Source organism: Ovis aries, chromosome 1, assembly GCF_016772045.2.
Source record: "Ovis aries strain OAR_USU_Benz2616 breed Rambouillet chromosome 1, ARS-UI_Ramb_v3.0, whole genome shotgun sequence".
Lineage (NCBI taxonomy): Eukaryota > Metazoa > Chordata > Mammalia > Artiodactyla > Bovidae > Ovis > Ovis aries.
The window spans coordinates 101,065,110-101,090,082 of NC_056054.1; the positions used below are offsets into that span (position 1 = coordinate 101,065,110).

General features: G+C 46.8%; 3 protein-coding genes and 1 pseudogene across 7 annotated transcripts; 1 reads left to right on the plus strand and 3 right to left on the minus strand.

The window, feature by feature from the left end:
* On the plus strand, positions 1–2,615 carry SCNM1 (sodium channel modifier 1). 4 transcript variants are annotated; one of them, XM_012180979.5, is made up of 7 exons: positions 1–222; positions 434–504; positions 744–832; positions 931–1,028; positions 1,143–1,231; positions 1,633–1,827; positions 2,461–2,615. In XM_012180979.5, the coding sequence occupies exons 1-7, from the start codon at positions 121–123 to the stop codon at positions 2,558–2,560; spliced, it is 744 nt and encodes a 247-aa protein (XP_012036369.1). In that variant the 5' UTR covers positions 1–120; the 3' UTR covers positions 2,561–2,615. The 4 variants fall into 4 exon arrangements, with proteins under 4 accessions (XP_012036369.1, XP_027830538.1, XP_004002529.1 ...); XM_027974737.3 differs by having other exon boundaries at positions 1–171; positions 397–504; XM_004002480.6 differs by having other exon boundaries at positions 1–171.
* A 531-nt stretch (positions 2,616–3,146) lies between these two features.
* Positions 3,147–7,606, minus strand: TMOD4 (tropomodulin 4). Of its 2 annotated transcripts, none has more exons than XM_027974703.2 (10): positions 7,576–7,606; positions 6,420–6,584; positions 6,061–6,217; positions 5,633–5,749; positions 5,088–5,177; positions 4,774–4,904; positions 4,569–4,676; positions 4,041–4,184; positions 3,646–3,790; positions 3,147–3,267 (listed from the first exon to the last, which is right to left on the minus strand). In XM_027974703.2, exons 2-10 carry the CDS (start codon positions 6,540–6,542, stop codon positions 3,245–3,247), a joined length of 1,038 nt encoding a protein of 345 aa, XP_027830504.1. In that variant the 5' UTR covers positions 6,543–6,584; positions 7,576–7,606; the 3' UTR covers positions 3,147–3,244. The 2 variants fall into 2 exon arrangements, with proteins under 2 accessions (XP_027830504.1, XP_027830496.1); XM_027974695.2 differs by having other exon boundaries at positions 7,548–7,606.
* A 719-nt stretch (positions 7,607–8,325) lies between these two features.
* On the minus strand, positions 8,326–20,005 carry VPS72 (vacuolar protein sorting 72 homolog). The gene is made up of 6 exons (XM_004002483.4): positions 19,817–20,005; positions 15,978–16,130; positions 15,688–15,802; positions 15,122–15,298; positions 9,218–9,362; positions 8,326–8,909 (listed from the first exon to the last, which is right to left on the minus strand). Exons 1-6 carry the CDS (start codon positions 19,931–19,933, stop codon positions 8,522–8,524), a joined length of 1,095 nt encoding a protein of 364 aa, XP_004002532.1. The 5' UTR covers positions 19,934–20,005; the 3' UTR covers positions 8,326–8,521.
* A 3,828-nt stretch (positions 20,006–23,833) lies between these two features.
* On the minus strand, positions 23,834–24,326 carry LOC114113195 (ubiquitin-conjugating enzyme E2 D3-like; annotated as a pseudogene).
* Positions 24,327–24,973: the final 647 nt, after the last annotated feature.

Below are 24,973 nucleotides of genomic sequence, written 5' to 3' on the forward strand. Positions count from 1 at the left end.
AGGGGGCCAGCAGGAAAGAGACCGGAAGGAACGGAGACGACCCACTCCTGCTACGGTGGCCTGAAAGGCGTGGCGAAGGCGGCTGGATAGAGTTTTTGATTTCTGGGGCTCACAGTCTTGATGTCTTTCAAGAGGGAAGGAGACGATTGGAGTCAGCTCAATGTGCTCAAAGTATGCGGAGAGGAGTGCTTCCGAAGCAGCTTCACCTGCCCTCTGAAAGCTGTAAAGGAGCTGTTTTGTTGCTGTGGCAACAACTGGGGGGCGGAGTGGAGGGAACCAAAAGACTAGAGGTGGTGGTGACCCCTTTTTCACCGCAGATGTGTGTTCTCCCATGGTCTTTATTCCCTTTCAGTCCTCGTCTCTATCATTTCCCTTTTATCCTTCCCTCATATCCAGCTGATCCCGTGCGGACTTCTTCCCCTGTCTCCTGCAGAAACGAAGGGTCGGGGACCTGCTTGCCAGCTACATCCCAGAGGATGAGGCGCTGATGCTACGGGATGGACGGTGAGAGCGAGGAGTGGATCAAGTTTAAGGGTTTTGAAGTTAGAGACTCAAGAACTTTTGTTATTAAGGAGGAGAGCGGGAGTATCTAGGATTCTTTGGCTGGGAGTGAGTAACAGGGATGTGGGTGATGGAGACTGGGAGACTTGGGAGTTGGGCTTTGGAAATGAATGCTTGGACGGGGTGGGACCTATGACCAAGACTCCACTCCCCAGGGACCAATTATCTTTCTTACTCCCCAGCTTTGCTTGTGCCATCTGTCCCCACCGACCCGTCCTGGACACTCTGGCCATGCTGACTGCCCACCGTGCAGGCAAAAAACATCTGTCCAGTAAGTTTGGGAAAAGACAGACAATAGAGTAAACCCTTAAAATCTCTTCAGACCACCCTTGGTGCTCTGCTTTTAATCCTCTTCCCCTTTCTCCTCAGGCCTGCAGCTTTTCTATGGCAAGAAGCCAGCAGGAAAGGGCACAGAGCAGAATCCAAGACAGCATAATGAACTCAGGAGAGAAGAGACCACAGCAGAGGTAATCAGAGAGGGGAAGTTGTGTTCCAGGCAGGACTGTGCTGCACACCTTAGGCTAAAGGACTTTGGCTTATTTCTGGCTCTGAAGGCTCTGACTCTGCTGTCTCCATGCCAGGCTCCTCTCTTAACCCAGACTCGACTTATCACTCAGAGTGCTCTGCACAGAGCTCCTCACTATAACAGTTGCTGCCGCCGGAAGTACAGGTTAGTGGGATGGGAAAGCCAGAGGTAGGGAGGGACAAGAGATAGATAGCTCTAAAGTGATTATTTTCCTAATTGTAATCTGAGACATACTAAGTGTTCTGGGGGTGTTAACTTGTATTTCAGGAAAAAGATTTTTGTAACTAAAAAAGTGCTTTGTAATCCTATTTGATTAAAAATTAGTGTATTTTAAGGGTTCTACAAAATCATAAGATAAAAAAAAAACCTTAAAAGATTTAGACTTTCCTAAATTTACTGGATTCCAGAATTCTTTTTATGCAGAACACTTACTAATATCTTGAGGAACACAAAATTGGGAAGCACTCCTATAAGGAGTTGGGAGTCACAGGAGATTAGGCCCTTTCCTTTACTGCTTTTACAGACTTCGATTCTTCTCTGTCCAGACCGGAAGCCCCTCGTCCCTCTGTCTCTCGTCCCCCTTTGCCACCCGCAGAGGCTGAACCCCAAGGTGGGAAGATCAGTAGAGAACCTGAGCCTGAGGCTGGCTCACAGACCAAGGAGTCAGCCACTGTCTCATCCCCCGCACCTATGAGCCCCACAAGAAGACGGGCCCTGGATCATTACCTCACCCTTCGAAGGTGAGTATGCAGAATTTTTCCTCAGTTTTTCCCTTTTATCTCTGACCCTCCTTGTTTCAGAGCTTCTCAAGTGTTTTTACTTATCCCCCGGGGCTTCCCAGGTGGCACAGTGGTAAAGAAGACATCTGCCAATGCAGGAGATGCAGGTTCGATTTCTGGATCAGGAAGATCCCCTGGAGGAGGGCATGGCAACCCACTCCAGTATTCTTACCTGGAGAATCCTGGCGGGCTACATTCCATAGGGTCACAGAGTCAGTTCCTCTTGAAGCAACTTAGCACACGTGCATGCATGCACAAAGACTCCTTACATATGTAACTTTTTTTTCAAATAGTTCAGGAAATTAACTACAGTTAGATAGAAAGAACTATTGGGGCTTCCCAGGAGGCTCAGCAGTAAAGAATCCTATAGTGCACAAGAGGCAGGTTCGACCCGAGTTGGGAAGATTCCCAACTGGAGAAGGAAATGGCAACCCATTCCAGTATTCTTGCCTGGGAAATCCCATGGACAGAGGAGCCTGGCAGGCTACAGTCCATGGGGTCACAGAGTTGGACATGACAGAGCACTCGCACACATGCTTTTCTTAATTTAATAAACTTCCTTTCCTGACCAGTTCTATTTTCTGGTGTTTCCAGCTCTGGATGGATCCCAGATGGACGAGGTCGATGGGTAAAAGATGAAAATGTTGAGTTTGACTCTGATGAGGAGGAACCCCCTGATCTCCCCTTGGACTGACATCCTCGTTCCCCATTCATTTCACAAATAAACTACAGCCGGCGCTGGGAGCCCAGCTTCTCCTGAGTCTGGTTCCTTGTTTCAGGATTTCAGATCTGTTCATTCTCAGCCCAGCCAATTCTTCTCTGCAAGGTACACAGCTCCCCACACTTCTGACCCCTCCCCCACCTTCTCCCACAGTCATGCCAAGCGTCAGCTGCATGCAGCCTGGTGCCCTATTAATAAGTCTGTCAGAAGGAGGTTTTTGCCCTTCATGTTTTCAGCTTTCTTCTCCACCTCCACTCAAAGTCCTTGCCTCCTTCCAGTAACACGAGGGTTGTGGGTAGGCACTGGTCGGCGGGGAGGGGTTGGACATGTCTGGAAACAGAGCTAGGGCTAGCCGCCCTGTGAAAGTAGAAGAGACTAAAGGCATTCGCAGGGTTATGGGGAACACCAACGGAGCAAGCTCCCCCCACCTCCTCCTGGTAACCTGAACCTCCCTGCCTGCTGATCCCCAGAGTATAAATAATCCCCTGATGAATTGGCAGTAACCCTTGGGGGTTAGCGCCAAGATTTCCACTCCAAAGCCCAAGGAAGCAGGCAGGCAGAGTGGACAGTAGGGCCTTTATTTACAGGAAAGGAGGGACAGGTGAGGATTTAAGCTTTCAGGGCTCCAAGCCCTAGTTGGTAAAGGGAAAGGTAGTGTTATCTCTTCTTTTGCTGGCGACCTGTAAAGGAAGAAGAGTAAACGCAAGTCATTATCCCATCTCTCGCCTCCTGCAAAGGTGTTCCTTCTCCTTTCTAGTTCCTTGGCCAGACTCATAGAGGCAATGTCTGAGGTCACCAAGCATGCTCCTCCCCGCCATGTTAAAATAAGAAACAACGGCAGGTAAAAACACACAGCCCCAACGGCTATGACTGATTCCGTTTTGCCTCTCTACTGGTGTACTTGGGCAGAGGAGTTTTCCTGTCTACCTTCTGGTCACCTATGGCATTTCAACTTCTGTGCATGGCACTTTGGCAGCACCCTAGGCGCTTTCAGGGGCATCCACCAGCTTCTGCAGCTACTTGCCTTCTCCCCACGCACCATGTCTGCAGGTACTCACGCAGTTCATTGTTCCGGGTCATGGCCTGGGCGGCCCGAGCGCGTGGCCCCTGCTGTGTAAAGTGGTAGCCAAAGCGGACAATGGAGGGACACTGTTCGAGCACCGTGGCCATCTCCATCTCCACCGCGTCACCAGGCCACTGGCGCTGGGGGAGGGCGAGATGGAAGCCGTCAGCACCCCTCGCCTGGATTGTTCACCATCTCAGACCACCAACCCTTTGGGAGGTTAAAGAGGCTCGTTCTCTGGAATGAGTAATGAGAGGTGCTGCCTTGGCTCCCCTCATAAGAAGAGGGAGAGTCCAAACAAGATCAGATGAGATCCTGCCGGTGGCTGCCCCAGGGAAGAGGATCAGTGAATGTTAGCTGACTGCAAAGACGAGGGGAGGGAAGGCTGACCTGGTTGTCTACTCGGAGCTCAGTGAGTGTGGCGTTCTCCCGAACTGCCTTCAGCACAGCCATAAGCCCTGTGCTGCTAATGAAGTTGGATTCGATGTTCAGGCTCTGGAGGCTACGATTCTCACGCAACATGTCAGCCACCGCCTGGGTAGTAGGGACTTGGATTAGGGTTAGGGTACAGTTTCACAGATGACTGAGGAGAGAAAGAACAGGAGCGAGAGGGAGACAGCTCTTTGAGAAGAGTCCTTGAGCTGGGTGTGGGGCTCCAGGGAGGCAGAGGGAGGGTAGGTAGTAGGGAAAGCAGTGGGGTGATGTGTGCAGTGGAGTTGGGGGTGGTTGAGAGGGTTTGGTGCTTTAGGAAGACAATCAGGATTTCACAGCTGTGAGTCAAAGGACTGAGGGGAGGAGTCTCCAGCAGGTCTCTCCTAAGAGAGTTGATGGGAATAGCACCCCCAGCACAACCCTTTCTGACAGCCCTGCCAGGGATGCATGTCCAGGGAGAGGGTGAGGGATGCCAGCTAGCCTTACATTGGCAATGGGGTCACCACTCCTTGTGGCCACCAGGCTGAAGCTCCGGACATGGGTATTTGTCTTCATGGCCTCACACAGCTCAGTTAGCATGGCTATCGGGATGTCCTGTCAAAGGGAAATAGGAGAGGGAGGGCCAGGGGACTCATAAGACAGCCGGGTTAGGCCGGTGTTACTGCTTAGAGGATGGGGTCAGATATCACACCTGGATATTGTTGAGGTTCACCTCCTCTACCTCCTTGTCGTTGCTTCGAACACTCTTCAGTATCTCCTCGATGTTGGTGGGATTGGGGGGCTCGTCTGGCACTGGCTTGTATTTGTCAGGCTGCACCACACCTGGTGGGTGAGGGCAGGAAGGAAACCCCAGCATGCTCCCCGCAGCCTCCTCCCCATTCATTCTCTTATCACTTCTGCATCATGTCCTCTGCCTGCCTGCCTCGTTTCACCCTTCGCTACCTTTGCTCAGACTTCGGGACACCTGCCCGGAGCCCTGGGCGCCATGCTCCCAAACACACTCACTGCTGATGCCTTCGGTGTTGCAGATTTCTCCGCTGCAGATCGCATCATAGTACTGCTTGTTGCTCATCAGTGTGTACATGCCCAGAATTGCTGGAGAGAGTAGGCAGAGGGGGCACAGGGAATGAGAAAAACGGGCTTGTTCCAGGCCCTCCACCCACCTCAGTCTGAATCTATTGCATTCTTGAAGCCTGACCTCTTCCAAAGAGGTTTCCACTTTTGGTCCCAGGGGTCCCTTCCATTAAGCTGTGTAAGGCAGTGGTTTTCAAAACACTGAGACAGGGCTAAGGGAAAGTCCCTAAGGAGCCACTACAGGGTGAGGGGGTCTGTTAAACCCTCCTGTTTGCAGCCAGAATAGTTTTGCTTTATAATCCCTGTAAAATCGCCCTTGAGATGTTAACTTATTAAATTTAAAAATGAGTGAATACATATATAGACAAAAACCACTACCTAAGGCTTTCTCAAAACATCCACATCCCACTAGTCCCATGCCATGTTCACGACCCCTGGCCCAGATCCTCCCAACTCAACTGCCCACAGCTGCCCACCTGCAATGTCACACATCTCAGCATCTGTAGCGTGGGCCAGCGCCTCCTCCAGCTCAGGCTCCAGAGTGACCTGCTCCTCCACTGGAATTTCTCTCTTGGGCTGGATGTAGGGTTTCCCTGATGGGGAGATGAGGATGGTTCAGGTTGAGGTCATTTCTCCTAAGATCCTGGCCTCCAGCTTCCTTTCCTTCTCCAGGAGGTAGAATGCTGGGTCGCTAGGAGCCACTGTAAAACCTGAGTCCTCTACAAGCTCAGGACTCCTGGGTCCCCTTGATCACTTCTAAGAGCTGGAGTGCAAGTTGGCATGCAGGTGTGGGCAGCTGATTTCCTGGCAGTTAGGAGCGGGCAAGTGAGAAGAAAGCTGGAATGGGGACATGTGAGAGACCACCGTTGGGTTCTAGGAGACATGGATGTTAGAGATCCCATACCCTTCTTCTCGCCTGTGAAGGGCACCAAGTCATCACGCTCTTTGACCTCTAGTGCCTGCTGTTCCAGGTACTGCAAGAGGGCCTCTCGGTCCAGCGGCCCCGTTGGGCTCTTCTTTGTCTGGTCACGTTGTCTTAGTCCAGCTGGCAGGAGCATGTTCTTAGGGATGAGTTTTGGAGAGCAAGTCAGGGCCCCCGCTCTGGCCTGGGGCACCTCCAGTTCTCCTTAGAGCATCTCCAGACACTGTTCCCCTGAGCTTCTTGGGACTCTAAGCCCTGTAGATGACCCTGGTCTCAGTCCCGGGCCCCGCGCCCTCCCTACCGCCTAGGGATTGCCCGATCCCCTGTGCTGGAGCCCCTACCTCGGGGTCCATCTCCTGAAGCTCGCAGTCCAGCTGTTCTAGCTCCTCAGGGCTCAACGTCTTTAGGATCTCATCTTCGTCTATGTCTCTGTATTTTTCCAGTTCCTTTAGATACGATGACATGATGGCCCCCACCCCCTCCCCACTGTGTGGCACTCACGGAGCCTGGATTATAGGGAGAAAGTGGTTAGACAATGGCAAGATGTCCACGGACACAGCAGGGAAACAGACAAGCCAGTGGGGCAGAGCAATAAATAAGCTGGTTGCCTTGGAGGACAGAGATCTAGCTGGGCATGGGAAAATGGGGGAAGGTTGGGTTGTTTAGTTAGAACTGGAGCCTCCTTCTCGCTTCCACAGCTTCCAGCCACTCTGGATGGGGATCCCAGGTATGCAGGGTGAATCCGTCTCCCCATTGTACCAGAAACCCTGGCAGTACCCCTCCCCTTAACCTCGCCTGTCGGTGCCTCTTGCCCTAGCACAGCTGCCAGGAGCCCTGCCATCACAGCTGGCCCCAAGCCCAATTCCTATTGCAAGGAAGGGGGGCAGGCAGAGAGCTTCAGGGAAATTCTGCCTCTCTTCCCCCTAATCCAGTTTTTCCTAAACTGGCTTAAGAAACCCAGGAGGATTGGGGGGAAAGACCGTGCTCTTACTCTACCCTCATTTCCTTTTATTGTGGGGGATCAAGATCTCATTATGTTTGCTCAAATTCTAAATCCTGAGGGAAAGTGAGAGCTCAGAGGGCCTGGGAGACATCCAGGGTGGGGGAGGGTGGCACAGCCTTAGGAGAAGGTACAGAGTTCACACAACTGTCCCTGGCTTTGGACAGGAAGCCAGTCTAATGGGTGGGAAATGCCTTCTAAATGGGATAAAGTTTCTCTAGAAACAGTGAGAGGACTAAACTTGCATGATCTTTTAAGCCACACATACACTCCATGCTGAATATGAAAGATTGAGAAAATATGTGAGATACATACATTGACAACATAAACTACAGTCAAGGGAAAGGACAGTGACAGAAACACTGAGTGACAGAGACACAGACACCACATCATTCCCAGCAGGAGCCCCTCTTCTCCTCCCATCTCCCACCAGGCTCTGATCCACAAGCCCCCTGCCTTCCCCACCTACCAGTCCTGGTGGCCACCTCCCTTCTCACCTCCCCTGCTGTTGGTTGGTCTGTCTGTTCTGCTGAACACCGTCCGGGCAGCAAGAGGAGCCAGTGCCGGGGGAGAGGGTGGGGGAACAGTGAGCTCAGCATTTTATTATTTTAGCTCTGGCCAGGTGGGGGGTAGTGGGAGATCACATATACACAGCCCCCATACCCTGCCCAGCCCTGAGAGCCTCTAGTGGCCGCTAACAGCCATGGCACCTCCTCCCTTTCCCACAAGCCCGAGTCCCAGAAACTGGACTTCTACGAATCACAGTTCCTATTAATGCTTACTGGATTGGCCTAAAAGTCTGTTTGGGTTTTTCCATGATATCGTACAGAAAAGCTGAACAAAATTTTTGGCCAACTCAATATTTAGTGCCTGCTATATTCAAAGCAGTGACTGTAAGGAGATATAGAGGTGAGTATAAGGATTTTGTTTTGGTGTCTAATTTTAAGGTGTTTATAAACTGTTAGAGGAATTAATATTTTACAATCTAAAAAGGGCAACTCCGGAAGTTCCCTGGTGGTCCAGTGGTTAGGACTAGGTGCTTTCACTGCTGAGGGCCCAGGGTTGATCCTCGGTTGGGGAACTAAGATCCTACAAGCCATATGGTGTGGCCAAAAAAAGAAAAAGAAAGAAAAAAAAACCTAAAAAATAAAGAATAAAAAGGATGACTCATAATAAAAACTATTAAACAAATATAAAACTCATTCACAAATACTTTTTGCTCCCAACCCTAGATTGGACACCAGACAAAAGGGATCCTTCTATTTTATTAGATTAAAAAACACAAACCAGTAGGAACTAGGGGGAAAGATGGGGAAAGAAATACAGAGAAGAGCTGGGCAAAGATCAGCGATGACCAAGGGGAGAAGCAGGGCTTCTTAAGAGCCCCAACTTAAGAACCTTAAGTTAGGACAGGAAAGAGGTTTCTAAGGACCAGACATCCCTTCATTTGATGACAATTTTCTGGCGCAAGGCTCGGGGCCCAGAGCCAGGGAGGGGCTCAGGAGGTGGTGGGCCAGGGCCTAGGGCTGAGGCAGTGGGCGGCAGTCCATGGGCAGTGATGTACTTCTTGTAGGCCTCACGGATGATCTTGAAGGCTCGAGCAGTGGCATAGGGTATGTCTGTAACAGGGTCCCGATATAGGGCTGGCCGATGGGTCACCGGGCAGACCTCCCGGACGGGGATCTTTGGGGGCCGCCCTTGAGGAAACCATTCCTCAAATGTGGCATCGTCACTAAAAGTGATGAAGGTACGTGAGCAGCGAGCAGGAGGGATGACGGGTCCAGTCCCAGCACGGGCAGTCAGTGCAGAAGCCATGGGAGCAGGATCAAGTCTGAGGGAAAAGACAGAAACACACAGAGCTGAGAGATCAGAGAACTCAAGAAAGAGGTGGCCGCAGTGGATGGCAGCAGTCCGAGAGAATCTGTTAAGTGACAGACAGGACAAACAAAGCAGGGCTGGATGGAAAAAGAGGAGGAGAGAGCGACTATAAGAAAAATCGGAGCTGATGGGAAAAGGATCTGAAAGATACCCAAGTGTTAGGAGAGCTGTGTGAGGAGAGCAAGTGAGACGGGGCTGAGGAAACACAAGCTGAATACAGAAGGGAGACATTGCACTCTTCCCCGAGATTCACTCACTCACCCTTCTACATCGACATTCTCTTCCTTAGGGCCTGGCTCCCCAACCAGTGGCACAGTCACTGAATGGTAGGTGATTATGGGCCCAGGGCACTTCCGCTTCTTGTGGACCTGCTTCTTTTTGTCAGCCTCGAGACGCTCGTATGTCTCTTCAGGAAGGAACGAACAGATGGTCAATTCCCCACTTTCCAAACCCCAGTCCTGTCCTATAGTCTGTTAATTACCCTCTTGGCTGTCTAGTCACTGCTCACCCAAGCCAATTAGCAAAGTCCTCTAAAGCCCTCAAGCATCTCCCATTTCATAAGCTTTCTTCTTGCCCCTTCTGATATACACCCTGCTCGTCATTTCTTAGGGTCACTTGATTCCTCACTGGCTCAGAACAGTAGGACTTCAGAGCTGAAAGGGATCCTTTGGCAAGGAGCCTGCTCATTTCCTCTAACCTCTCGTTACTGTTCTGTCAACTTGTTCCTACCTATCCAAGGCAGCACACTGCCTCTTGAGGACTCCCTAGTGATTAGAGTTCTTTCCTACTTTTAAAAAGCAATTTATAATTCACTGAGTCATTTGCTTTTTCGGCTGTGCTGGATCTCCGCTGATGCATGGGCTTTTCTCTAGCTGCAGCAGGTGTGGGCATCACGCTGTGGTGGCTTCTGGCGTTGTGGAGCGTCGACTCTAGGCACGCGGGCTCAGCAGTCGTGCTTCCTGGGCTCTGGAGCATAGGCTCAGCAGTTGTGGTGCACAACTTAGGCTTAGTTGCTCTGCAGCAGTTAGGATCTTCCCGGACCAGGGATTGAACCCATATCTCCTGCATTGCCAGGTGGATTCTTTACCACTGAGCCACCAGGGAAGCCCCCTTCTTTCCCACTGTGAGCTGAAATATACTTCCTGTTGATAGTGTTTCACCTTTTAAGGCCAAAAGAAACACAAATCTAACCTGTCTTCCACTTGACAGTCCTTTAACTAGTTGAAATTAGTGCTCATCTCTCTTCAGGCTGATCACAGTACCCCTTCTACTGAACCATTCCTCATAAAACATGGTTCTGAGTCACTCCCTCCTTTGCCACCTGTGCCAAAAACACACTTCTGTTCCTGTACTTACCATGATCTATGGCAGAGGCTGCAAGATAACAGCCCCCTTATGTGTCCTGCTTGATTTGCATAGTGTTTTAAAGGAAAATCTGAATTAGCTGCTGACATTTGAAAGTCAGGAAATTACATTCAAAGACAGAGGTTTCTGGTCCCCTTTGAAAAACTAAGAAAATCTGGCAACTTTGTATCTGCATTCTCACAGGGCAACAATGAGCTGAGCTAATGGTTCCTTCTTTCAGGCCCTCCTCTCTAGCTCACTAGTCACCCTGTCTGGACCAGGTGACACTGCTCTGTGGCAGTTCATTGTTGGTACACACGTCTCTCAAGGGCAGTGACTGTGACTCATATTACCTATACATCATGAGGGTCACGCAGCATTCCACACATTACAGGAATTCAATAAAGATTTGTTAATGTATACACAGATCAAAATATACCTGGTCCCTCTGCCCCTCTTAAATGTGGGTACTCTGAACACAATTCTCTAGTGCAGGGGTCCCCAACCTCTGGGCCGAGGACTGGTACCTTCTGTCAAATCAGTAGCAACATTAGATTAGAAATAAGGTGCACAATAAATGTAATGTGCTCGAATCATCCTGAAACCATCCCCCCCACTGCTGGGTTTGTGGAAAAATTATCTTCCACAAAATTGGTCTTTGACGCCAAAAAGGTTGGGGATCACTGCTCTGGATAAAGTATGACCAGAAGAGTCCGCTGGACACCTACTCCCCTGACCCCTCCACCTCCATCCAGTGATTTAATCTCTCTTACACTTGAATTCTGGATGATAATACTGCTTTCCCTGGAGCCAACCTTTCAACTCTTCTCTCAACACTTTCCTGTACCCTCTGTAACCCCTGCTCTATAATCAGCCAGCTCATCTATTTCGTCAGGTTTCTCATTCAGCATGCCTTCCAAAACTTGCCTTACAGGAAACCTGTCATCCGTAGAGGCCACTACCCCCTGTAACCCTCTGGTGGAGGCCGCTTATTCTCCCACACCCCGGACAGGATGTGCCTGTGTCCTGTGGAGCCCCACGCTTCAGCTCTTGTTGCTCCATTACCCTAGATACCTCTGTTCTTCTAGTACTTCGAGTACCTGAAAATCTCTGCATTCTATCACTCCTTCCAGCCTTCCTTTTCTCTTATCAGTCATTCTCTTATCAATCTAAACTCCTTCGCCCAGACCTGGATCGATGAGCAGTACTGGAAAAAAGTTACACAACAGGTAGAATAAAACCGCCAGAAATTCATATTCCCAAACTTCAAAAGACCTGCCAACACCAGCAGATGATCCTATCTCCACAACAATTTCAAACAGTCTTCACTCTCAAGCTTCCAACTCTATCTCCAACACCTGACAAATGACAGTCCCTAAAAAACATCAGATGAGAACCATTATACTGGCCTGCTCTGGATTTACAACCCTATAGCTAAGAGCCACCCTTACTTCCTTCCTCTTACCTTAGGCCAACCCTTCTACCCGTGCCCTAGCTCCCACCCTGACTCCCACTTCTCTAAAACCCTACACTATTAATGATCCTTTCTTTTCTGTCTTAAAATTCTTTCTGTTGCATCTCATCAAAAATATATACTCTCCAATCTTTGAATAAAAGAGAAGGACAAACCCTTTCTTGACCCCCCAGGCCCCCCACTGTTTTTCTCCTACCCTTCATGGCCAAATTTTAAAGGTTTGGCTTCCCAACAACTTCCCAATGGCTTGCTCCCCCAAAAGTGCTCCCTAAGGTCATTTCTGACCCCATGTCACCAAAACCAACGGACACTCCTCAGTTCTCTTCACTGGCATCTCAGCAAGACTGGGCAGCTACTGCCCCAAACATTCTCTTTCTTTAGGGTTCTTAAGACAAACTTTCCTGGCATTTCTCACTCTCTGGCCTTCCCTCAGACCCTTTTCTAAGCTCCTCCTCTTGTAGGAGACCATTACTTTTCGGTGTCTGCAGGACCTTCTTGAGCCTCTGCCTACCCTTCTTCCTCTGTGTTTTCTCCCTGAGTGATCTCAGCCACTCCAGTGTCAATTGCCATCCACATTCAGAAACTTCCAAATTTGTATTTCTAGCCCAGATATCTTGTCCAAACACCAGATTTGTGTGTTTATCTGATTTCTCAGCACTGCATGAACTGCTCACAGACATCTCAAATCCAGCATGTTCAAAAATGAACTTATACTTTTTTTCTCCTGCCAAACATGCCCTACCAGGATCTCCTATGTCGGAAGCCTGGGAATCACTCTCTTTACAGTGGCCTGAAACCATCAATGTAGTAAAAGGATGCAGATTATAATTATAGTGACATTAAATGACCTCATTATTTGTGGTATTTCTCAGTCATTTATGTTTTAAGAGATAACCACTTTTAAAGTACGTCATTGCCATTATACCGATAAAGGGTATATTTCCCGTTTTAAAGCCAATATAATAATAATTTTTTTTTTAAAGTCACGACAGCTGGACTTCCCTGTTGGTCCACTGGTTAAGAATCTGCCTGCCAGCACTATTTACAATAACTAGGACATGGAAGTAACCTAGATGTCCAACAACAGATGAATGGATAAAGAAGCTGTGGTACATATATACAATGAGATATTACTCAGCCGTAAAAAGAAACTAGTTTGAGTCAGTGCTAATGAGATGAATGAATCTAGAGCCTATTACACAGAGTGAAGTCAGTCAGAAAGAGAAAAATAAATATCGTATATTAACACATGCATATGGGATCTAGAAAGTAGTACTGATGAACCTATTTTCAGGGCAGCAATAAAGATGCAGACATAGAGAACAGACTTATGGACACGGGGGTGGTAAGAAGGAGAGGGTGGGATGAATGGAGAAAGTAGCATGGAAACATATACACTATCACTACCATATGTAAAATAGATAACCAGTGGGAATTTGCTCTATGATTCAGGGAACTCAAACTTGGGCTCTGTGACAACCTCGAAGGGTGGGATGGGGTGGGAGGGAGGCTGAAGAGGAAGGGGACATATGTATACCTACGGCTGATCCATGTTGATGTCTGACAGAAACCAATACAACACTGTAATTATCCTTCAATTAAAAACACATGAATAAAGAATCTGCTCTGTCGAGGCCGAGGACACTAGTTTGATCCTGGTCCAGGAAGATTCCCCATGCCATGGAGCAGCTAAGCCCATGCACCAAAGATACTGAACCCTCATGCCCCAAAGCCTGTGTTCCACGCAAGAAGCCACCCTACGACAATGAAGAAGAACCTCTGCTCTCGGCAATGAGAGAGAGCCTGAGGGCAGAACGAAGACCCAGCACAGCCAAATATAAATATTTTTTAAAAGTCGTGACAATACACCCTGAAAATGTTGAAAATTAAATCTTTTGTGGTCTTTTGGAGTGAAAGTGAAAGTCACTCAGTCATGTCCAACTCTTTGTGACCCCATGGACTATACAGTCCATGGAATTCTCCGGAGTGGGTAGCCTTTCCCTTCTCCAGGGGATCTTCCCAACCCAGGGATCGAATCCAGGTCTCCCACATTGCAGGTGGATTCTTTACCAGCTGAGCTACCAGGGATACCCAAGAATACTGGAGTGCATAGCCTATCCCTTCTCCAGTGGATATTCCCAACACAGGAATTGAACCCAGGTTTCCTGCACTGCAGGCAGATTCGTTACCAACTGAGCTATCAAGGAAGCCCCAAAGATGTGCTTCAATGACCGGGAATAGAACCCAGGCGAGGTAGTGAGACCACCAAGTCCTAACCACTAGACCACCAGGGAACTTTCTGGAGTGAAGGTAGCTACATTTCAAAACTACTGATACCATTAAACTAAAATGAGTTAGTGAAAGTGAAGTCACTCAGTCGTGTCCAACTCTTTTCCCCCATGGAGCCTACCAGGCTCCTCCGTCCAGGGGATTTTCTAGGCAAGAATACTGGAGTGGGTTGCCATTTCCTTCTCCAAGAGATCTTCCTGACCCAGGGATTGAACCCAGGTCTCCCGCATTGTAGGCAGACGCTTAACCGTCTGAGCCACCAAGGAAGTCCTTAGGATACCAAGGATACCATTGAACTAAACTGAGTTGGCTCCCAGATATTCTGGGTAAACAATCTTCCACACCACAGTAAAACTGTATTTGGGTTATGCATATTCAATTATATGTGCTTGAGGAAAAAAAGATTCAGAGAGAGAGAAACAGCAAACCAAATATTGTAGATTTCCCCCGTTATTTCACTCAATGCACATATGCTCCAGAGTGAGCACATGATGCGGGGAGTGAAATCTGCTGCTCCCTCATTCATCTCTCATGATCTGAGAACTCTCACCGCCCCTTAAAGAAATGTATGCTTTTGTACTGAATGTTCCCATACAGGACTGTGTGCCCAGTAGCCCATAAACTGAAGAGATCTTATAGAACTTTAACCTTAAAGCAATGTATCTCATGAACGGACTGATTCTACTGAATTTCTAATTCTCATGATCATTAAAGCAGCATTATCATCTCATTGCATTTTGTGAACAAGGAAAGAAAGACACAAGCAGGTTGTAAGTAATTTGCCTGCAGTCTTATAGCAAGTGAGCAGTGGAGCTAGAATCTGAACTCCTTTCCATACAATTCCTATTTTAATACCAAAGCACTTTAATGTAACTTGTTCTTCAGGGCCCTCATTACTGCCTACTTCCTTGCTCCTAATCACTTTCTCTCCCCGTATCTTTCTTCTGATTTCTCTTGTCCCAAATCTCCATCTGTCCAATTCTTTGGGGCCTCTAGATCTAACTTTTCCTTGTGCTTCTCAGCCCCTCTACCCACTGTTCTCAAAACCAAAGACTGACCCAGTGAACGTAAGTTGAGCTCCTCTGTGATCTTGGCCTCCCTGAGCAGCTCCTCCTGGGTCAGTGGCCGCTCACAGTGGGGCCCCTTCCGTCGCCGTGACTGGCCCTGCCTCTCCTGTACCCGAAGGAATGTTTGTCGTGTGTGCTCAGCTGTAGACTGACGCATGGACTTCCGACCTGGGAAGGAAATCATAGGGGAAGAAATCTTTGAACTCATGTCTACCTTCTCTGAATTTAATTTTAAAGCTTTTTATTTGGAAATCATTTCAAACTTACAAAAAAGTTAAGAATAGTACAAAGAACATCCATGAATCCTTTGCCAAATCCTCTGTTAACATTTTGCCCTATTTGCAATCTGTGTGTGCGTATTTTCTGAATAATCTGAGAGTTAAGTTATGCACATCAACATCATGGCTCTCTTCCCTAAATACTCGGTGTATATTTCCTAATTAGAATTATTCCTACATGCTCATAGTAAAGTTATCAACTTCAGTAAACTTAACATGAATACAGTACTTTATCACAACACTTCAACTTTGTCTATTGACTCAAACATCCCCACTCACTGTCAGTGCCATCATCCTGTAGTTCTAATGGAAGCAGTGCCTTCTCTTCTCGAGTCTTCTGAGAGCTACCAGCTGGGGTGCTGACCTTTCGAGGCCTCAGGCTCTTGAGAGGCTCCTGGGGACAGAGTGAAATCAGATACCAGGGAAGAGAAGATATTGGGAGACAATGAAGATGTTAGGAAGAGAAAACCAGCAGAGCAGGAAGTGGGATTGGTGTGGGGCATAATGAGACCTGATGAAAGGGAGAATACAAATTAAGGAAGTCCAAGAAAACCAGGCCTCCCCTGCACCTTATATGCTTTGGTGACTACTCGGCGCTTCCTTCTTGGCTCTTCCGCTTCTCCATCACTGGATGGTTCATCCCCTTCGTCGATATCAAAGTCAGAGTCCACCTCATCCTCTGTGTCGGACTGGTCCCCTTGATACTCATCATCTCCTGATTCCTGAGGACACAGGGAGATGAGGTTCTCACTACCAGTTATTAACGCCCCTCTAGGAGGAAGAGAATCCCTTTGCCTGTTGATAAGGGCTGCCCCACTCTCCTTCCCAGCCTAGCCTTTCATTTTCCTCAGGCAAGAAGGGCTGATGGTCTTTGGCTCCAGCACCACCCCTTCCAACGTTAACTGACTGCCCTTTACCTGCAGCACCCTCCCGTGCTGGCTCCCAGCACAGCACACTGTGTTAAGTGCTGGGGTACAAAAGGATACGGTTTGGTCTCCCCCTTCAGGGTCTCACAGTCAAGTATAGGAAAAGACATCATTATAAATGGAAGTTTTAATACAGGGCAACATATAAACTACCAAATGGCAATAAAATGTTATGGGTGATCAGAGGAAGGCACACCTGCTGTGGACTGATGGCCTGGAAAAGTCTAAATGTTAGACTTTATTCCTTTAGACCAATAGTTGGCAAACTTTTTCTGCAAAGGACCAGATTAAAATAGATAGTGGGTTAGATTCAGCCAGCAGGTTGTAGTTTACTAAACTCTGCTTCAGACTTTAAAGAATGAAGAGGATTTGAGCCATGGTTTAAAACACTGCTAGTATTTAGACAGCCAAGAGGGAAGAGGGAATCCCAGGCAGAGCAAATGACAGGAACAAAGGTACAGAAGCAAGAATGTGCACAGCATGTTTATGGAATAAGGATTTAGACCTAAGCAAAGCAGGTCTGTCTCTGGTAGAAGTCTTCCTAGCTGACTGCTTTTGGCTTCATCACAGCCTCCTTCCAACACTAACTGAATGCCCTAAAGAGCTACAAGATTTGAAAAGAAGGTTGCATTCAATCTATGTGCTCAGTTGTGTCCAACTCTTTGTGACCCCATGGACTGAAGCTGGCCAGTTTCCTCTGCCCATGGAATTTTCCAGGCAAGAATACTGAAGTGGGTTGCCATTTCCTTCTCCAGGGATTCGATCTACAGAGAAATGTAAATGTCATGACTTAATGACATTTAACTTTTAAACTTATGATCTTAACTTGCAGGACAGTGATTCTCAATCCTCTCCCTCCCTTACTTGGTCCAGCACCGATAATCACCGCTGAAGTAAGCTAAAGTTACTGAGAAATATGTCTCATTCCTCAGGTGAGTTGGGACAGAAAAAGAGTTCGGTCCTACCACCATGTATGAGCTTCCCTAGCTGCTCAGATGGTAAAGAATCCGCCTGCAATGCGGGAGACCTGTGTTCGATCCCTGGGTTGGGAAGATCCCTTGGAGAAGGGAATGGCTACCCACTCCAGTATTCTGGCCTGCAGAATCCCACAGACAGAGCAGCCTGGCAGGCTGTATAACGTACGTATGAAGTTGCAAAGAGTCAGACACAACTGAGCAATTTCACTGCATACCATGTATAATGGGAAGACACTGAATATTCGGGGAGGAGAGGAAAACTACATACAAGGAGTGTTTCAGAAAGTTCTGGAGGTGGTGGGATGGACTGGAGTAGAAAACACATAGTAGAGCCTAAGCCTGAGTTTGGGCTAAAACAGCAGCCACACAGGAAAAGAGAGAGAGAAAAAATGCCCGGGAGGAGGGGAGTTAACTGAGCAGGCAGCACCTCAAACATGTGCCTCTCTCTTCAATCACTGACAAGACTGATGGGTTAATCTTGTACACATGGTGGCAAAGCAAGCAAATAACACAGCTGACAACCCAAGGCAGCCATTACTCAGTCTTGTACTGGTGACCATCATTTCCTCCCAACTAATGTTTGTGAAAGACAGCCTGAGAACACATTAATCCCCTCAGTCCTGACCTGGTATTAAATCATATCACCAGAGGGTAGTAGTTCAACTACACATTAGCTTAGTGCCCAACTGAAATGCTTTCACTAAGTTACGGATTTACTATCATTCCTTTGGCTTTTATCGAGGGTCATTAAGAGACATGACTAGTTAAGAGAATGCTTTTACATCATCTACAAACCCCTGTTATTTTATTTACAAGGATGTAATTCTCCTTAGGACTTAATGCTGAATAAGTATCTCTCTCTTAAAGAACTTAAATGCTTCTTTCTTACAAAAAAAAAAAAAAAATTCAGGATTCGGCTGCCAGGAAACTCACAGCTAAATTTAATATCAACTGTACCATTTTAGCAGAGGCTCCTGGTACAATTACTTCTCATCTGTCTCTATTTTTACTGTTCCTACTTTTTGTTTATATCATAAGCCTTCTTAAATCCTTTTTGGAAGCATGAAGGGTACATATTAAATAACGACTCGTAAAATGACAGGAATAGGAAAATGGCCTTTGGAAGAGAGATGAGAAGGTTCTATTTTAAACTAATTGGTTATGGCTGTGTTAAGTAATGATTCCTAACCAGTCACCAAGTCCTGTGGATTCTAATTAATTCCTTAGTTTCTCTTGACTCCTCCTGTTCTTGTTTCTCTACTCTCACTGCCTCCTTCTACCATTTTCCTCATTATAGAATGATCTTTCTAAAGTACAAATCTGACCGTGAAATCATCGCAGTCCTCTGAATGAAGGATAAAACTTAACATGGCTCACAAAACCATACAAGAACGGGCCCAGGCCTACTCCCGCTACTATTCTCCTTCCTGGTTTGGAGTATGAGAGTAGCTGTGCAGGTCCCAGAGCAGGATGTCAGTGTCTTTACATATTCTGCCCCACCCTCCTCCAGGACTAACCTTCCGTCTTTCCCTGCTTCCAGTCCTACTGCTCTCCATCCAGCCAAGGCTCACTTTTCAAACTGTCCTCAGCGTAAACATCACCTTTCCCAGGGATGCCCATCCCAAACAACTTTGTCTCCCAAGTGCTACCATAGCACCCTATGCTTAACACTTTTCGCCTTATCACACGATATTTTAACTGACTGTTACCTCAGCTAGGTCCCCCACTGGAGTCTGGAAAACGTAAGGATAAGGTGGTGTTTTTAATACTCTCTGTTTCCACAGCGCCTATCACAGTGCTTGGCTTGCTTTAGGCACTTAACACATTTAAAGAATGGACAGATTCAATCAATACAAATTTAACAAGTGTCAACTCAATCCAGTCATCGGACTAGGCCCTCAGATGTACGTACACTGTTAAACAAAACAGATAATCTCTAACCTTACAGAACTTACAGTCTATTGGAAGGCATAAACAAACAAAATATATCTAACTACAAATTGAAATATGTTCTATGAAGGACATACATGGGGTCACTTTTCAGGACAGTCAAGAAACAGTTATCTAAGAAAACATTTATAACGATATTTGAAAGCTGAAAAAAGGAGTTGGCTAAGTCCTTCTATCTTTTTTTCTGAGAGATTCTTTTCTACAGTTCAGGTGAATAACCAGGCAGTAGGCCAAAGAATATACACCGCGTGACTAGGATGTGCCTGGCGTATGCTAGACGTCAGAAGCGCTGAGAGCTGCAGTTAAGGAAATACACAGTAGTTTTCCGCCATAGTCTGGGGTCCTTCGGACAACTTCTCCATCCCTGACCCCTCCAACACCATTCAGGGCTCCCCCTGCTAGGACTCCAGTTTATCCCCCCATCTCGCCCGCCGCCATCTCCAGTACCAGCTACCAGGACTCCTCTCCCCCGCCCCCTTCTTTGTCCGAGGTTTCTCTCTCCGTCAGTACTCCATTTAGCTTTATTTCCTCCCTCTTCCTGGGCCCGGCTCTTGCCTCAGTGAAACCCCCATAAGTCGTCTGGTAGAACTCATCTTCTTCCTCTGCTTCCAGAAGCCCAGAGAGCCGGTTCCCCGCGGTCTTCCGGGGGGCGCGGCCCCCAGCCAAACTCATAACGCCTATGGAGACAGCGCAGCCACCACCAAGCCCCTCACCCAGCGCCGTTCTCTAGGCTCGGCGCTCGATACCACTACCTGCGGGCGGACGGCGGAAGCCCGTCGTCTACAGACAGAAGTAGCAGAGCGTCGAGAAGTTCCCAGTACCGTTCAGTTCAGATCAGTCGCGTCCGACTCTTTGCGACCCCATGGACTGCAGCACGCCAGGCTTCCCTGCCCATCACCAACTCCCGGAGCTTACTCAAACTCAGTTCCATTGAATTACTGATGCCATCCAACCATCTCATCTTCTGTCGTCCCCTTCTCCTCCCGCCTTTAATCATTCCCAGCATCAGGCTCTTTCAAAAGAGTCAGCTCTTCGTATCAGATGGCCAAGGTATTCGAGTTTCAGCTTCAACATCAGTCCTTCCAATGAATATTCAGGACTGGATCTCCTTGCAGTCCAAGGGACTCTCAAGAGTCTTCTGCAACACCACAGTTCAAAAGCATCAGTCCTTTGGCGCTCAGCTTTCTTTATAGTTCAACTCTCACATCCATACATGACTACTGGAAAAACGGTCTAGGTTGGTCATAACTTTTCTTCCAAGGAGCAAGCGTCTTTTAATTTCACGGCCTTCTCAACTCTTCAGCCCCGCCCATTTCTGCGTTGACGCCACCCCAGGCTCCCCGCCCCAGTAAGCAAGTTTATCCGGGCTGTGGAATGATACGACACCAGGAGCCCTTTACCCCACGGACAGAATTTGGGAATCAAATTTTAATTTAGAAGAGGTCAGTTTCCGTCTGTTCCCGTACGTTTTTCATTCCGTTGTCAATAGAAACCTTTCTGTTATTGTTCAGTCGCTAAGTCCTGTCAGACTCTTCGACCCTATGGACTGCAGCACTCCAGGATTTCCTGTCCTTCAGTCTCTCTGAGTTTCCTCAGATTCATGTCCACTGAGTGGGTGATGCTATCTAACCATCTCATCCTCCCTCTGCCGCTCCCTTCTCTTTCTGCTCTCAGTCTTTCCCAGTATCAAGGTCTTTTCCGATCAGTTCCCTCTTTGCATCAGGTGGCCAAAGTGTTGGAGCTTCAGCTTCAGGATCAGTCTTTCCAATGAATATTCAGGGTTAATTTCCTTTAGGACTGACTGGTTTGAGCTCCATGCAGTCAAAGGGACTCTCAAGAGTCTTCTCCAACACCACAGTTCAAAAGCATCAATTCTTCGGCGCTCAGCCTTCTTTATGGTCCAACTCTCATAACCGCACATGACTACTGGAAAAACTATAGGTTTTTTTTTTTTCAACAGCATTGACTTTTATTCATTCATGTTGTCACCTGAAATGGCATCTGTTGGATTTAAATGTTCATTAATGTAAATGGCTGAACAAATCCATTTTAATGGATATTCAATTCATTAAAAAAAACCCTCAATATCCCTCATAGTTCAAGTCACTTCCACATAGCCTTGTGACAACTCCCACACCAAAACAGTACTTTTTTGGTAAATTTTGACCCATTATTACTCCCATGTTATGGTCTTTTCAGCTGTCAAGAGTACAAGGTGAAGAAAAACTGTAGTTAGATGGGGGTTGCACCTGGAAAACAAATTCCTTAAACTCCACATACACGTTTCAAAACTGCTGGGTCCCAAGTTCGTCTATGAACTCTCAGGCTGCCAGTATCATGTGCAGCATAGTAAAGCTATCCTATCTGAATAACTTATTAATTCTGCATAAATCAGGTCAATCAATGTGTAACAGACTGCGCACTTTTAACTGAACATGCAAAATATTCACTCTCTTAAACTTTACATCATCATTTGGTGTCAAACAATGAGCCAAATCCCAACAATATATACAAAAAACAGCTTTGCATTTACAAAAGATTGTTTCCTATACTGATTAATCCAGACAGCTAAATGCTCAAAATTCTCCAAGCCAGGCTTCAGCAATACGTGAACCATGAACTTCCAGATATTCAAGCTGGTTTAGAAAAGGCAGAAGAACCAGAGATCAAATTGCCAACATCAGCTGGATCATCAAAAAAGCAGGAGAGTTCCCAGAAAAACCTCTATTTCTGCTTTATTGACTATGCCAAAGCCTTTGACTGTGTGGATCACAATAAACTGTGGAAAATTCTTAAAGAGATGGGAATACAGACCACCTGACCTGCCTCTTGAGAAACCTATATGCAGGTCAGGAAGCAACAGTTAGAACTGGACATGGAAAAACAGACTGGTTCCAAATAGGAAAAGGAGTACGTCAAGGCTGTATATTGTCACCCTGCTTATTTAACTTATATGCAGAGTACATCATGAGAAACTCCGGGCTGGAGGAAGCACAAGCTGGAATCAAGATTGCCAGGAGATATATCAATAATCTCAGATATGCAGACGACACCACTCTTAAGGCAGAAAGTGAAGAGGAACTAAAGAGCCTCGTGAAAGAGGAGAGTGAAAAAGTTGGCTTAAAGCTCAACATTCAGAAAACGAAGATCATGGCATCCGGTCCCATCACTTTATGGAAAATAGATGGGGAAACAGTGGCTGACTTTTTATTTTGGGGGGCTCCAAAATCACTGCAGATGTTGACTGCAGCCATGAAATTAAAAGACGCTTACTCCTTGGAAGGAAAGTTATGACCAACCTAGACAGCATATTAAAAAGCAGAGACATTACTTTGTCAACAGAGGTCCATCTAGTCAAGGCTATGGTTTTTCCAGTAGTCATGTATGGTTGTGAGAGTTGGACTATAAAGAAAGCTGAGTGCCAAAGAATTGATGCTTTTGAAATGTGGTGTTGGAGAAGACTCTCGAGAGTCCCTTGGACTGCAAGGAGATCCAACCAGTCCATCCTAAAGGAGATCAGTCCTGGGTGTTCATTGGAAGGACTGATGTTGAAGCTGAAACTCCAGTACTTTGGCCACCTGATGCGAAGACTGACTCATTTGAAAAGACCCTGATGCTGGGAAAGATTGAGGGCAGGAGGAGAAGGGGACGACAGAGAATGAGATGGTTGGATGGCATCACTGACTCCATGGACATGGGTTTGGGTAGACTCTAGCAGTTGGTGATGGACAGGGAAGCCTGGCGTGCTGCAGTTCACGGGGTCGCAGAGTCAGACGTGACTGAGCAGCTGAACTGAACTAAACTCATTGGTTTATGAAACTTTATTGAAAAAGAATAAATTAATTACTAGCAGAGCTATTAGTTGATCACTCATCCATTGACAACTTGCACCATTTATTCAGTGCTATATTAAACAGTGTATTGGAAGACAGATTAACTAATAGCTCCAAGCCTCCTAACAATTTAAATGAAAATTTTAAAATGTTTGAGACCCTATTTTCGAATACAAAGTGTGTTTGACTTCCTATTTCCATTCTCTGTAGAACAAGAACAGGTCATTCCTTTATTGAGATGCATAAAATACATCACATTTTCTGTTCTGCTGATGCTATAAATTCAATAAATTATCCAGCCACATCAGTTATGAGCATAAAGTATATCATGTAACCTCAAATCTCTAACAGTGGAATGCTTAAACAAGGATGGATGCTGCTAGAATAATCCTGCTTCCTTTGATGCGACAACTCAGCATCCATCTCCCTCCCTCTCAGATGATTCTTCAGCATGTTAGAGCAGTGAGGAATGGTTTTAGTCTCGTAACCAAGTTAGAGTGAACACATTGGCTACATATTACACATGCTACATTTTCTAAAAAATTCTGAATCTTGCGCAACTATTCTCTTATAACTACTTTACAGTTTCTAAAAGCAGTTATTGTCCAAAGCTGGAAAAACTTAAGTCTTCTCAGATGGGCATGTGACTGGAGGGAGGTAAACAAAAAATACAATTAAAAAAGATGAGGTCTGATACGAGAGCAGCCCGGTAAGAAAATCAGAAAAGAAGCACTAATTTAAAGTTTATTCTAACTATAATACAGGTTATTCTGTCTTTAAGGTAGCATCACATGGCATACTTCTGAGTCCATTCCCGAGATATTCTGCTGTACTTATCTCTGTCTGTTTCATAGATCCATGCAGTCTCTGGCACTAAGGGGTCACCTGGGTTTGGATCACATAGCAGTGAACAAATGGATAAAAGAACTTTAGAAACAGTTAAAGCAGGAGACCACTGTGATCTTAGAATATCGAGACAAATGCTGCCATTACTGGTAATATTTGGATCATAAATTCTTGTTGTAAATACAACCTTAGGTGGTTTGAAGGGGTAGTCTGTAGGCAAATGAATTGCCAAAACAAATACACTGTCTTGATATGGGCTGTCATGAGGTCCCATAATTGTGACTTGCCAGTGAAACATATCATCCCCCAACTGGACTTGCAGAACATTGTGCTGGAGGGTCACAGGCCAAATCACTAAGTTCCTTATTAGTCTGTTTTGGCACCATAGTCTGTGCTTTTTGTCTGGCTCCTCACTATCTCGGTGTGTGCTGGAAGGTCCAGCCAATGCTCATGATTATCCCAGCGACTGGGAAGGATTGTCTATTCATCTCACATCAGCTCTGCCAGACACAGGCACTTGGTATTAAGGAGGTAGATCTCGCGAGAACCCCAAGGCTGGTTTCTTCAGCGCTCAGCCTTCTTTACGCTCCAACTCTCACGACCATACATGACTACTGAAAAAAAACATAGCTTTGAGTAGACAGACCTTTGTCAGCAAAGTGATGTCTCTGCTTTTCAATACTGTCTAGGTTTAGCATAGCTTTTCTTCCAAAGAGCAAGCATCTTTTAATTTCATGACTGCAGTCATCAGCCACAGTGATTTTGGAGCCCAAGAAAATAAAGTCTGTTACTGCTTCTCTAACAGAGCAGGATGAGCACAGCCCTTAGCGCGTAGCGTTGCTGTGCCTCATTACTCTGCACCCTGTTACTAGGCAACAGGGCCTGCTCAGCTCTTGGTTAGCACGGCAGTGGGTCCTGCCCACTGGTAACTGTCAACAGGGGACTATTGGGGAAATGATTCAGTCAACAATCCATGGGGTGGTGGTCATCAGATGGAGAGTGAGGTAAAGGGCAGATGCAGGCCTTCTCCTGG

Excerpts from the sequence above, each read along its gene's own strand:
- SCNM1 (XM_012180979.5), top strand. The coding sequence starts at position 121 with ATGTCTTTCAAGAGGGAAGGAGACGATTGGAGTCAGCTCAATGTGCTC. Across the intron at positions 223-433 it reads TCACCTGCCCTCTGAAAGCT|AAACGAAGGGTCGGGGACCT; the intron begins GTAAAGGAGCTG and ends TGTCTCCTGCAG. Across the intron at positions 1,828-2,460 it reads CATTACCTCACCCTTCGAAG|CTCTGGATGGATCCCAGATG; the intron begins GTGAGTATGCAG and ends TGGTGTTTCCAG.
- VPS72 (XM_004002483.4), bottom strand. The coding sequence starts at position 19,933 with ATGAGTTTGGCTGGGGGCCGCGCCCCCCGGAAGACCGCGGGGAACCGG. Across the intron at positions 15,299-15,687 it reads ACAGGATGATGGCACTGACA|GTCGGAAGTCCATGCGTCAG; the intron begins GTGAGTGGGGAT and ends TTTCCTTCCCAG. Across the intron at positions 9,363-15,121 it reads GCTCAACTTACGTTCACTGG|AGACATACGAGCGTCTCGAG; the intron begins GTCAGTCTTTGG and ends TCCTTCCTGAAG.
- TMOD4 (XM_027974703.2), bottom strand. The coding sequence starts at position 6,542 with ATGTCATCGTATCTAAAGGAACTGGAAAAATACAGAGACATAGACGAA. Across the intron at positions 4,185-4,568 it reads GTGGTGACCCCATTGCCAAT|GCGGTGGCTGACATGTTGCG; the intron begins GTAAGGCTAGCT and ends CCTACTACCCAG. Across the intron at positions 3,791-4,040 it reads AGCTCCGAGTAGACAACCAG|CGCCAGTGGCCTGGTGACGC; the intron begins GTCAGCCTTCCC and ends GCCCTCCCCCAG.